General features: G+C 42.4%; 1 protein-coding gene across 1 annotated transcript in view; it reads right to left on the minus strand.

The window, feature by feature from the left end:
• med23 (mediator complex subunit 23) overlaps positions 1 to 14262 on the minus strand; it is a 94814-nt gene that overhangs the window by 36189 nt on the left and 44363 nt on the right. Inside the window, exons 17-18 of the mRNA XM_084314433.1 lie at positions 9584 to 9758; positions 3790 to 3953 (exon numbers count right to left, since the gene is read on the minus strand). Of these exons, the coding sequence (XP_084170559.1) occupies positions 3790 to 3953; positions 9584 to 9758 (339 nt within the window). The remainder of the gene's footprint in view (positions 1 to 3789; positions 3954 to 9583; positions 9759 to 14262) is intronic.

Below are 14262 nucleotides of genomic sequence, written 5' to 3' on the forward strand. Positions count from 1 at the left end.
ATGTTGTACTGACTGAATGTCATGTTAGTGTGGTCATGTCAGTGATGTCAGTTTTTATGAATGAACGTTGTATGGTCCGTTTTGCGTTTGTTTTATGTTAGGACTACGGGTGGAAATTAGCCCTGTGCTATTCCCGGCATATTTACGTCCTTATCATGCTGTGATGTTATGCATACACATGTAAATGATGTTCATTAATTTGCATTGTCCTTAATAAACAAATCTTAAATCTTAAATGTACATCCAATTATTGAGGTCCCGTTGAGAGCCGAGCTTAAAAACATATATATATATACAAATAAAAATCCCCTTTTTCCCCCTCTCCCAGAGAGTCGTACAGGCCTGTGTTCCATAGACACATCCTCCGCGTATGACTCCCTCCCTTAGGCCACCGGATTGCCCAAACTGAGCTTTGTAATCCTACTCTTCCTATGCTAATTGCCATAGGATCTAACATTTTCATTCTAATTCAATAGAATGTCGCTTTTGGTCTTGCGCCTTCCCTTAATGTAGTAAAATATTATGAAAAATGAAAAAAAGAATACCTTCATTGATATATTCATTTGAACCTTCTACTAACTTATGTAGGAAACATCAGAAAAAGGAAAAGATTGTAGACAAACACTAACACCTTAAAATGAAGAAAAATAGAAAAGAACAATGTAAGATAAAAAAAGGGAGTGAGAGCTAAAATAAAACTCAACGTGGAGAAACCACTAGAATAAAATTTAATACATAGATAAAAAAGAAAAACAGAGACTTTTAGAGCTACATTGTGCCAATCTCTAAATCAGTGGAGTGATTATTTAAATTATTAGAATAACCTTGTTGTGCTCATACATTTAGGTGTGGCTGATTTTTTTTAAAGCCTTATCAAGGCCTGATTAAACTTAAGTCAATTGATCATATGCTTATACACACCGGATGTTAATGTTAAAGTTGCATGCCTTCGTTGTAATGGTGCATTTTATTCTAGAAGGTTGTAGAATGCCCTAGTATATACGAACAGACTGCTGTTATGTTCCAGAATGATCTTCCTACCCAGGGTTCATGACTACTAGTATTTTCGGGATATTCCTTAGTGTCCCAGAGCAGTCGAGCGATGAGCCCAGAATATTCCAGATTGTTCACAGTGTCAATGATATATTCTTGTCTCCACGGAGACCAGAAGTCTGTAAATATAATGCATTACGAACCATATATTATACACCTTGTGATTGGTGTTGCCGGCATGCATATCATCTGCTACTTTTGTTGAGTCGTGGTAAAGTCATTCTAATACTGAAATACAAAGAGAAAGAGAGAGATGAGTAGGCTTATCTGATGCGAGACAGTGTTGCGTTCTGCCCTGGGGGACCTGCTCCATGTAGATTCAAGTATTCCTCTGCGTCTTTAGGCGTGCGTAATCCTTCCCTCCGGCCGTCTTTTCCCACGATCGATAATAGTGCCGGGTATATTAGCGTTGGTCTGAGGCCACACTTGAACAATTTCTGCATCACCTCCTTGTAGGGGAAACGCTGAGCGATGGCCTCTTTGCATAGATCTTCGTAGATAAATATTGAATTTTCACCATATTTCAGATTCCCCCTTTGGTTGCGTGCAACTCTGATGATGTCATCTCTTATTGCCGTCTTGCGCAGAGTAACAATGATGACTCTTGGACCGTTGCCTCTTTGTTCTCGAGTACCGATTCTGTAACATTGGTCCACTATCGGCTCTGTGGTTAGAATGTTGTTACCCAAAATCTCTGCTAACACTGTTGGAAACTTGTCGTCTGTGCAATTGACTGATTCATCAAGTCCCACAATGCGGATATTATTTCGCCTGTAGTAACGTTGGGTCTCGAGCAGCCTCTCCATTGCTTCATCTTTGACTTCTTGTATTTTTATCCGACATGCTTCTTCCACCTTTTTTATCTCCTTCGTTAACTCTGTCAATCCATCGTTGACGTTCTTCTCGTTCTCTTTGACTACCCGTGTAATTTCTGTCACCGTATTCTCCACTGTCGTGATTCGCACGGACTGTACAGCGACCGCTTTCATAACTTCTTCGAATTTAGCATCGATGTGTTCGAATTTAGTATCGATGTGTGCGACGTGTAATTTGAAAGCGACCATCTGTTCTTTCATCAGGATAGTCAGAGAGTTGAAGTCGGGTTGAGTAATTGCACTGCCTGTGTCAGTTGATATTGTAGGTGCAGTGATGGGACCGATGGATTTGTTGGATTATCTTCTCAAAATCCTCTGCTTTGTCCTTAACAGTACTTTTTCCTGTCGTTCCCGTTATGTTGTCCTCTATTGTCTCCCTCTCGGAGCCAGTCGCCGATGGTCCCGGTATATTCTCATCGGGGATTAGAGGTAGAGAACCTGTCACAGTGGTGTCAGGAGAACTGCCTCTCCCTGAACGTCAGCAAAACAAAAGAGATGATTGTGGACTTCAGGAGGTCGGGGGTCAAGGACTACAGCCCCCTCAGCATCGACGGGGCACCAGTTGAGAGAGTGAACAGTTTCAAGTACCTCGGAGCCCACATATCCGAGGACTTGACATGGACCACACACATTGACAGTGTTGTGAAGAAGGCACGACAACGCCTCTACTTCCTCAGGCGCCTAAGGAAGTTCCAAGTCAGTCAGAAGATCCTTAGGAACTTCTACTCATGTACAATAGAGAGCATCCTGACCGGCAACATCACCTCCTGGTTTGGGAATAGCACTGCACAAGACCGTAGCAGACTACAAAGAGTGACACGTTCAGCCGAACGCACAATTAGAGGGGGGCTTCCCACCCTCCAGAACATTTACAACAAGCGGTGCAAGGGGAAGGCTAAGAGAATTATTAAGGACTCGAGCCACCCGAACAACTGCCTCTTTGAACTGCTGCCGTCAGGCAAGCGATACCGGAGTCTTATGGCGAGCACAGAAAGACTCAGAAGGAGCTTCTATCCCCAGGCCATCAGGCTGCTAAACGAACAATAATCGCTAAACGAACAATAATCACTATGCAACAACCATCAAATGCACACAGCACACACACCCACACGCACACACTCACTCAAACAAACAACTCACTGCAGCACCCACTCTCCACACTTTAGATCACACAAACACACTTACACTTTATATTTATTGATAAAGGATTTGCACTACAACTCGTACACCTACTGTGAATTGTACCTAAACTGCACCTCGTCCATTTATGCCTTGCACTATATAGTATTGTATATTAGTACACTGCACAGTATTGTATATTGTATGGTAACTACGTCTACGAACATTGTACATATGTCTAAACTGAACACTGTGACCTCTTTTTTTACTTCTAATTTTTACTATGTTTTTATTTCATACTTATATTGTCATGCACAGTCTCTGGAGCGCAACAGTAAGAAGCATTTTGTACAAAAGTATTCTGTACTTCTGTATGACAACTATTAAAGAAACTTGAACTTGAAACTTGATTGTCAACAACGGATCTGCCACCGCGTCGCCTGTTATTTTTTTTGAACGTGTCTCAATCGTCGCCGTTGGATTTGCTGCTTCGTGTTTCTTTCCAACCTTTTTCTTATCCTTACCATCCATGTTGAGTCTTTATGTCTTTTGATATAGTTAGTAGAAGTTCCTATTAATACATACGATGTGGTTTAATCTCATTGGTATTTGTTAAAATAATGTTATTGAACGAAATTAACGGTGACGGGAGCGGAGCTGTTACCAAACGCGTGCGCTACATATTGTAGCTAAACCGGCAGTGTGTGTGTGTTTCAGGGTTGTATGTGTGTGTGTTTGGTACCAGTAACGTGTGTGGCTCTAGCCAGGGTGAGGATCAGAGCTCGGTTCAGTTCTTCAGACTCGGCAGACAGAACCGTCTTCGGGTCGTGCAGGAAGCGTGTGAACTGAGGCTGAACCTCAGAACTACCCAAAGCTGTGATCAGACGCAACGCTGTGCTTTCAACACTAGAGGGAGACAGAGAGAGAAAGTGAGAGTGAGAGAGAGAGAGAGAGAGTGAGAGAGTAAGATAGAGTGAGATATGGGGGGGGGAGGAGAGAACAAACGGAGTATAGGGAAACACCACTCAAATTAAGAATTCCAATATGTTATTTCCATGGCCCAGGAAAATCCTAAAGCAAGAGACAAGAGAAGTCAGACTCAAGCTTGTGATGTTATCAGGTATAAAGTCTGGAGCTGCTCCATAAACAATGAGTTGGAATGTTTGAGGATTTATACCCAAATTAGTTTTATTCTATAGTAGTGATCGCTGTTCTAAAACAGTCTGAGGTGTATACTGTATGGTGGTTCTGGTTGGTCTGATGTGTATATATATTAGGGGTGGAACGGTTCACAAAATGGACGGTTCGGTTCGTATCACGGTTTTGGGGTCACGGTTTTGGGTTCGGTTCGATATATGTTGTTTTTTATAAAAAAAAATGTAACACTCAAATCTAAACATGCTTCTCATTTATTAAAAAAGATTTATAAAAAAAAAAGGTTTACAGTGTTACAGTGTTTATAGCCTTAAATAATGTTTGGCACACAAAGACCGAACTTACTGAAAAATATAGGCTAATATTTGTCAAAGTATTAACTTAGTGCAAACAAACAATATGCTCAGCCAGCACTAGACTTTCCTTTCTTTAATATAAACACAAAAAAACAACGTCAACAATGTTTAAATTCCCTGATTGTCAGTTCTTAACCCTTTCAGTGCCAGCGACGACATCTCGTTTTATCAGACCCCCCATTGAGTGCTGACGATGACAAATGTCGTTTGTTTGCTGTATTTCTTTTTATTGGCGATTTGAATTCATATTTCATCAATCGAGCCTCGGGTTAGTGCTGCAGTCATTCTGAGCTCAATTGGGAATATACCGCCCCCTATCGTCTCTCCCTGTGTAACTGCACCCCATCAGCTCAGACTGATACAGGGGGAGTGGTTAGTTTGCTCATTTTATTTTTCCGTCAAGGCATCTGAAGACCAAGTGATCGCCGGCCCTCAGAAGAGCGACGATTATGTATTTACAGTACCAACACTGTAATCAATAAGCGTGATCGATATTTGGAATGGCGATCAGGAATTGGAATAATCTTTTTGGATAACATCTGATCTCAGGTAAGGAATCTATTTTACCAGTCTTAGGATAATCAGACCTGTTTTCATGGAGATATAAGTGTTTGCCCTATGCTGTGTGTGGCTGCGATTACTGATGAGGAAATAAGAGAATAGATTTTTCAGCCCGCGTCTATAGCGTGCATAAGTACACCTACAGTGCTGCTGCTGCAGCAGCCAGCGCTCACCTCTCCCGGCTCCGTGCCAAATGAAGTTCTTTATTTTTTTATTTGCGCATCCCCTGAACCGTACGATACACAGACGCCCCGAACCGTGGGGGTCGTATCGTACGGTACACGGTTCGAAAGCGTATCGTTCCACCCCTAATATATATATATATTAGGGATGTTAACAATTAATCGAAGATCGATTGATTGATCGTTAAGGATTTACATTGTAGCAGTCAGTAGAATTGTGTATTTTCAAAGCATGTTTCAATGAACAGATAGAGGGCGCAATATAACTATGACGAGGAGGCAACCACATCTGTGTCTGGAAAATAAGCGAGGGAAAAAAACACGAGCGACGGCAACTTGCAAATTTAAGCAGGCTAAGAGAAGCGTTGATTTTGAAAAAATAACCCAAGTCAGTCTGCGTATGTATCGAAAACGACATGATTGATATGGTTGACGGTGAAGGATTATGGCAAATGATCCACCTGCTTGAACCAGCGTACCATAGCCCATCCTGAGGCACAACTACCTCGCGCATCGAGAAGCGGTACACCATTGCGAAGTTCAGAGTTGCTCGCGCAGCTAGCTAACGTTACCGATAGGGGTGGGAATCACCAGTTTCATCACGATACGATATTTGCCGATATCACAAAGTCTGCAATGATACGATACGATTAGATTCAGGTGCCTGCGATCGATATGAGACGATATTATATGCCCATTTAACACAATCAGTAACATTTAGATCAACTCAAAAAAGGCAACAAAAATATCATTTGACATTTTTATTTTTGAGCTCTTCCAGACATTTAAATGAAAAACAATCTATTGTTTTTAACCCTTTCTCTGCCACGCTTATATCCATCCTTGTAGCCAGTCTGCCAGCTCTATTTGTCTATGGAGATGTTCACCTACTTTGCAGGGCTATAACTTTTTTAATTGTATTGCTAAATTGACATTACTATGGCCCATTCAACATCGATTAGCTATCGTTCAGCGATGTAGGAAAGTTTTACATACAAAAATACGGTCTAGAGTATAAATATGTTTTTATCGTTTTCTGCATTATTTCATAGAACGTGAGTTATAGCCATAAATGCATATATTACATCATCAAATGCAATTTTATACTGATTGACGCCAGATTAAAAATGTCAACTGTACAAGGTCCCAGACGTTATGACTCATCATGCGCGGTTGACCGGAGGGGGGGGGGGGGGGGTTTATAATGCAATGACCGACGTTAAATGAATCATGTAGTATGGGTGATATATTGATCATAGCAGTTTGTATGGATAATAATAATCAAAAACGCTGAAACTCACCGCAGCCTCCTCGTAGCGATGGGGGATGATAGTGGAGCAAAAAGATCGCTATTATGTTGATCTATGCACTCCATTTCCAGGTTGTATAATACTATATACGTCCAAATAATGTTGTTTATCGAGTTATGGCAACGGATCGATTATCCAGTGTGTCCAGATGGAGTCCCGCGAGCGATAGCAAGTGGCGGACGGAATAGGGGGGACACCAAGCACTTCCGGCCCCACTTCCGGTTTGGCAACTCGCCGATCGGCCACCAGGTGGCGGTATTGAAGCGCTGGAGAGTTGAGCGGAGTCCTACAGCACCAGTCATGGATCCGTGGGTGAAATATGAATACCATGACAGAAATTTTAAATATTGATCTCAAAGACTCTGTAAAACGTCATTGACAGATTACGCATGGCGAGGAATGACGTCTTAACACGTCATTGGCGATTAAAGGGTTAATGTTCACTGTAAAGTGCCACGTAAGTCTTACAGCAGACTTAATGATTTTTTTTATATTTCAGCTAATGAAGATAAATGTTTATTATCATTAACTATCTAGTTTGTTTTTATAGTATAACATTTTGCTACTTAATATCATTGAACGTAAAGGGAGAGAGGCTACCCCTCCCCCCATCCCCACTAATGGACTCTGCTGTTTTCTCTATGCCTCTGATCATGGATAGCTTAGCTTAGTTAGCATAAGCAGCTAACATTAGTTTAAGTCTTTAACGCAACGTGGGCATAAAGGAATATACTGTATAGATAGCTCAAATCACTCTGTACTAAGTCCACACCAATCGAGGTTCAGAGCCAATCATTCATAGCACATTATCAGCCATCTATTTAGTTACTAATGACATATCAGTTTTAGAGAAGAAGAAACACTGTGCTGCCCTCTACACACTGTATATATACTGTATAGATGCCTTCAAATCGAGGCTCAAAACCCACTTCTACCTACTAGCCTTTCCCGTTCGCGTCTATGCCAAATACAACGCAGTTCGGTTTCCGGGTTCCTCTGATTGGCCACGACGCCCACGTGACCCTGCACTAGCACGCCCCCTTATCCACGCCTGCCGCTACGCCACGCCAAGCTCCTCTGTGTGTTGCAGCGCGCGGCAGAGGTCCCTGTGTGTTCTCAACTTCCTCAATTTATACGCATAAAAGTATTGACTACGCCGTAACGAATCATTAAAAAAATATACCGTTAACTGGAATATGTTGTTTATTTACACATATGTTGGATTATGTAATTGGTTTGTCATGACAAACCAATAAAATCGCTACAGAGCTCTCACATATTTGCTATGAGTGGCGACGACTTGACTTTCACTTTCGTATTTCGCTTTCGTCTAGTTTAATCAGCCGCTTCTAAAGTCGCTGTCGAAGCCTGTTTCCGCCTCCGCGTGCTAAAGTTCTGGTAAGTTTAAAGTGCTAAGTGCTGCTAAGTGCTTTATAATATTGTATTTTATAATATTGTCGCGCATCACGCGCAACGCCACTCTGAGCCAAAAGCTCAGTCATTGAAGTGGGTGGTGTTACCAACAAAGGCAATAGCGTTCACCCTGATGTACAACGCAGTAGCGATTTTATTGGTTTGTCATGACAAACCAATTACATAATCCAACATATGTGTAAAGAAACAACATATTCCAGTTAACGGTATATTTTTTTAATGATTCATTACGGCGTAGTCAATACTTCCATGCGTATAAATTGAGGAAGTTGAGAACACACAGGAACCTCTGCCGCGCGCTGCAACACACAGAGGAGCTTGGCGTGGCGTAGCGGCAGGCGTGGATAAGGGGGCGTGCTAGCGCGGGGTCACGTGGGCGTCGTGGCCAATCAGAGGAACCCGGAAACCGAACTGAGTTGTATTTGGCATAGACGCTTCCCGTTCAGTGACTCATGCCCTGTTTTCCTATGTGTTTGCCTGTGTGCCCTCCCATAAAACGGAGTGTGATTCTTGTCTTTATGTATCTATGTGTACTTACCCTCTGTACAGCACTTTGGTTGACACGCGTCATGTGAAATGTGCTATATAAATAAATCTGATTGATTGATTGATATATACACCAGAGGTGTAGCTGGTTTGGTTCTGGTTGGTCTGAGGTGTATATACACCAGAGGTGTAGCTGGTTTGGTTCTGGTTGGTCTGAGGTGTATATACACCAGAGGTGGAGCTGGTTCTGGTTGGTCTGAGGTGTATATACACCAGAGGTGGAGCTGGTTCTGGTTGGTCTGAGGTGTATATATACCAGAGGTGGAGCTGGTTCTGGTTGGTCTGAGGTGTATATACACCAGAGGTGGAGCTGGTTCTGGTTGGTCTGAGGTGTATATACACCAGAGGTGGAGCTGGTTCTGGTTGGTCTGAGGTGTATATACACCAGAGGTGGAGCTGGTTCTGGTTGGTCTGCGGTGTATATATACCAGAGGTGTAGCTGGTTCTGGTTGGTCTGAGGTGTATATATACCAGAGGTGGAGCTGGTTCTGGTTGGTCTGAGGTGTATATATACCAGAGGTGGAGCTGGTTCTGGTTGGTCTGAGGTGTATATACACCAGAGGTGGAGCTGGTTCTGGTTGGTCTGAGGTGTATATACACCAGAGGTGGAGCTGGTTCTGGTTGGTCTGAGGTGTATATACACCAGAGGTGGAGCTGGTTCTGGTTGGTCTGAGGTGTATATATACCAGAGGTGGAGCTGGTTTGGTTCTGGTTGGTCTGAGGTGTATATACACCAGAGGTGGAGCTGGTTCTGGTTGGTCTGAGGTGTATATATACCAGAGGTGGAGCTGGTTCTGGTTGGTCTGAGGTGTATATATACCAGAGGTGGAGCTGGTTCTGGTTGGTCTGAGGTGTATATACACCAGAGGTGGAGCTGGTTCTGGTTGGTCTGAGGTGTATATATACCAGAGGTGGAGCTGGTTCTGGTTGGTCTGAGGTGTATATATACCAGAGGTGGAGCTGGTTCTGGTTGGTCTGAGGTGTATATATACCAGAGGTGGAGCTGGTTCTGGTTGGTCTGAGGGACAGCAGCCAGGTTGTGAAGGTGTGACAGCAGCTGGACTCGGTAGTGAGGCTGGATGTGATGCATCCTATAGCTGAACATCTCCAGCAGTGTGTGAAGGATTCCCCATGCATGAGACTTAAACACATTGGGTAACAGCTGACCTGAGATCAGATAAAAACACACAATACACAAGCATGAGACTTAAACACATTGGGTAACAGCTGACCTGAGATCTGATGAAAACACACAATACACAACCATGAGACTTAACCTCTTAAGCCCTAGCCATATTTGCTCCACTTCTACAAGGTCCACTTGCATGTTCTTGGTAACTAGGGACAGCTATGGACCTCAGGGAATGTATTCCCAGTGTCAGAAATATTGTGTCTGTTACTATGCTTGAGTAAATTGTAATGAACCAAAATTATTATTATTATTTCATCTTTTGACGGTGAATAACACCATGCTAACATTGACCAGACGTAAAAAATCGCAACTGAGCTCATCCAGCACCTTCTTGGGATCAAGGGGCGAATTCACAAAGGGATTGCGCTGCTTCTTTTGCCGGCGCAAATAGTTCTGAAACAGTTTGCTATTCACAAAGCAAGCGCAAAGGGTGAAATATGGTGGTAATTGCGTTGCCCTCAGTATTGCGTCTCGGTGCGTCGGTGGTATTTGCGCGTATTTAAATGAGGTAATATGGGTGGAACATGTGCCCCTTTCAATGCAAATGAGATCATCACAAAAACACATCCAATTCACAAAGATCGGCGCTAATTTGCGTAGTTAAAGTGACGCTATTTATGTCTTCAGGGATTTGGTGGTAACTAAGCGCATTTATAAAGGGGTGTCATTGCCAGAGTCTCATTGCAGCAGTAATTGTTGCCAGGCAAAAGCATCGTAATATCACTTTTTTATTTAAGCGAGACCGAAATCATCCGGAGACACAGGTTGCCAGCTCAAGCAATCCTTTTTTTTTTTATCCACTTTTTCTCCTTATTTATCTTTTTTTCTCCCATCCCAATTTCGCCTCGCCAATTCACCCTTCAATTCTCCCCTCCCCTGTCTCGAACGTTGCTAGACCATGCCTCCCACTGGTCGGCTGCAGTGAGGACCAAGCCTTGCATCACGTGTCCCCTCCGGTACACGAGGAGGCAGCCGTTGCATCTTTTCACCTGAACAGCGCGATCTCTCAGTGACGAGGAGTAACGTGTGGGAGGCTCACGCTGCTCCCGATACTTCCTGATTCTGCTGTACAGGCGCACCAACCGACCTGTAGGAGTCGCTGTCCACAACGTCCAATCCCCACCCACCGGCGTTCCCACCCCCTAACAAATGAGCTGTAGTAGTTGCAATATCCAAAAGTATATATCCCAAAAAAATTTACACTCTGAGTCCATAGCCTGAAGTCTTATGTAATACATGTCCAAATTTCATAAATATCCGTTCAGAAATGAGTGATTAGGAGCGATTTTGGTCAACAAAAGACATTTTTAAAAGCTCTGCAGGTTTCAGTTTTCTCATCGACTCCAATGTATTCAGTGTTTTTTTTCTCTTCCTGTTTTTGCTCGTGACTTTTCACCTAGATCCCTGATTCGCTCATCCCCACGTGGGGTATCATTGGAAAGCCACACTCATTGGTTACAACTAGGGGTGGGAATCACCAGTTTCATCACGAAACGATACGATATTTTCCGATATCACAAAGTCTGCCACGATACGATACGATTCAGGTGCCTGCGATCGATATGAGACGATATTATATGCCCATTTAACACAATCAGTAACATTTAAATCAACAAAAAAAAGGCAATGGAAATATCAGTTGACATTTTTATTTTTGATCGCTTCCAGACATTTAAATGAAAAACAATCTATTGTTTTTAATACAAATAGACCTCCTGTTCACTGTTTTTGGTTAGTTTTTGTTTTTTTTCTATATTAATATCCTATCACAGCGCTGTATTTTGTAGGGGTGGGAATCACCAGTTTCATCACGATACGATACGATATCGATTCTTTGGACAACGATACGATATTTGCCGATATCACAAAGTCTGCCACGATACGATACGATACGATTCAATTCAGGTGCCTGCGATCGATATGAGGCGATATTATGTGCCCATTTAACACAATCAGTCACATTTAGATCAACTAAAAAAAGGCTACGGAAATATCAATTGATGTATTTATTTTTGAGCTCTTCCAAACATTTAAATGAAAAACAATCTATTGTTTTTAATACAAATAGACCTCCTGTTCACTTTTGTTTTTATATATTGAGCTTTAACACACACAGACACACACAGACACACACACAGTCCCCCACAGCCCCCACCCCTCCTCCTTCCAAGTCCCCTCTCTCCTCTCCTGTTCTCTCTCACGGTTAGCTGCTTAGCTTTTAAGCAGCCAACGCGACGTTCATTTAGATATTTAACGCGACGTTGGCATAAAGGAATGGCGACAATGCAACGCCTGTTATATGCATTTGACCCGTTGCGGGGAAGAAACTGCACAGACTTATATCGGCTCGCAAAATAGACGCTCTGTAGTGCTTTACAGCAGACGCAAACACTGCTGTAATGTCTACACGGAGTTTCACAATACTGGGCGCCGGCGGATATGACTTGCGGGGATTTTCAAAATAAGAGTATCGCAATATGAATCGATCTTTTTACGTTGCGTCGATCCTATTTGATTATTGATAATAGATCGATATATCGATCTGGATCGATGTATTGTCCCACCCCTAGTATTTTGGCTGGAAAAGGCATATTGGGAGTCAGAAGGTGCAGTACCGGCCAGATCCTGTTAGTGGGGCTATCTCGAGAATGCAGTAACCCCCCCTCCTTCCCAGTCCCTAGTGGACCTCTGCTGCTCTCTCTATCAGCTTAGCTTAGTTAGCTCACGCTAACGTAACGTTAATTTCGTAATTTAACGCGACGTGGGCATAAAGGAATGGCAAGGATGGAAAGCATGTTAGATGCATTTGACCCCTTGTGGGGAAAAAAACAACAGGCACTTATTTCGGGCAAAATAGGCGGACTCTGAAGCAATGCTGTCTAACGTCTACACACGCTGAGCTGCGCTGAGCTACTGTTGTTGTTGCAGCCAGCCGGGCGGGCGGATATGCTCACGAGGGGATTTTCAAAATAAGAGTATCGCAATATGAATCGATCTTTTTACGTTGCATCGATCCTATTTGATAATTGATAATAGATCGATATATCGATCTGGATCGATGTATCGTCCCACCCCTAGTTACAACCCTGTCCAATAATTCTCGAGATCGCCAAATGATTGAACGGATTTTGTCACCTGAAAGGGCCATCGACAGGCAACAAATAGGGCTTTAATTCGATATATATATATTGTATTTGTCGGCAAGTGGCGCGTTGCGCAGGTGGGCAAATCATCCTCAAGAGGGCCCACATACGTGTCGTTGCGAGCATATTATGAGCAAATGAAATTCGTTATATTGAACATTTAAAAACGGTCTCGAATGGCCAAAACATATCTGGAGATTATAGCTTGCCAACGTTACCAATTTAAAAAAAAATTTCACCAGTTAACCTGAAAGCTGTGCTGATCAGCAGTAATGCAACGTCATGATTGTCGATTGATGGGAGTATCGATAAATAGACAAATTTGTTTATGTAGGCTATATTAAGCAGCACATATAAAGTACTAATAGCATGGTAATAATTAGGGGTGGGACGATACATCGATCCAGAACGATACATCGATGTAATTATCAACGATCGAATCGGATCGATGCAATGTAATAAGATCGATTCATATCGATACTCTTATTTTGAAAATCCTGTGGCGAGTCTCATATCCGCCCAAGAACAACAGCAGTAGCAGTGTGTAGACGTTACAGCATAGCATTCTCCCTTTCTGTGCGTGTGTGTGTGCGCGCGTCTTTGGAAAGACCAGATGAGGTTAGAGGAGTTTGATGTTTAAATGTTATTTAAACATAAACAATATAATACATAATAAATGTAGGCCTATACATGATCATGCAACATCAACAAATTGTTTTAGGAACGGTTTGGGAGAGGGAGGGGTTTTAGGTTGTGAGTTTTGAGTTCCAAAAAATGGAGCTTAACGTTTAAAGCTCAATATATCAAAACGATTTTCCTTTAAATGTCTGGAAGAGCTCAAAAATACAAATGTCAAATGATATTTTCGTTACCTTTTTTTAGTTGATCTAAATGTTACTGATTGTGTTAAATGGGCATATGATATCATCTCATATCGATTGCAGGCACCTGAATCTAATCTAATCGTATTGTATCGTGAGAGACTTTGTGATATCGGCAAATATCGTATCGTTGTCCAAAGAATCGATATCGTATCGTATCATGATGAAACTGGTGATTCCCACCCCTAGTAATAATACATAGGTTATTGATCAATGAATGTATTGATAAATTAATTGATATTACAAATGATACACCAGTAGAAGTCATGTTATTTCCTCATTGTGTCGCTCGAAAATCTCTTCCTGTGTGGGTTCTCTTATTCATAACAATGGAAGCGATAACATTCTATCGGTTGCCTGGCAAAGATCGCCCACTGTGTGCATTGGATTTAAGAGCTTCCCTCTCCCTCATTTCGGGTTTATTTTCCCCCCTTCCTGATATCTGCCACAGCGTT

This window comes from Notolepis coatsorum, assembly GCF_963971535.1.
Source record: "Notolepis coatsorum genome assembly, chromosome: 5".
NCBI classification, from domain to species: Eukaryota; Metazoa; Chordata; class Actinopteri; order Aulopiformes; family Paralepididae; genus Notolepis; species Notolepis coatsorum.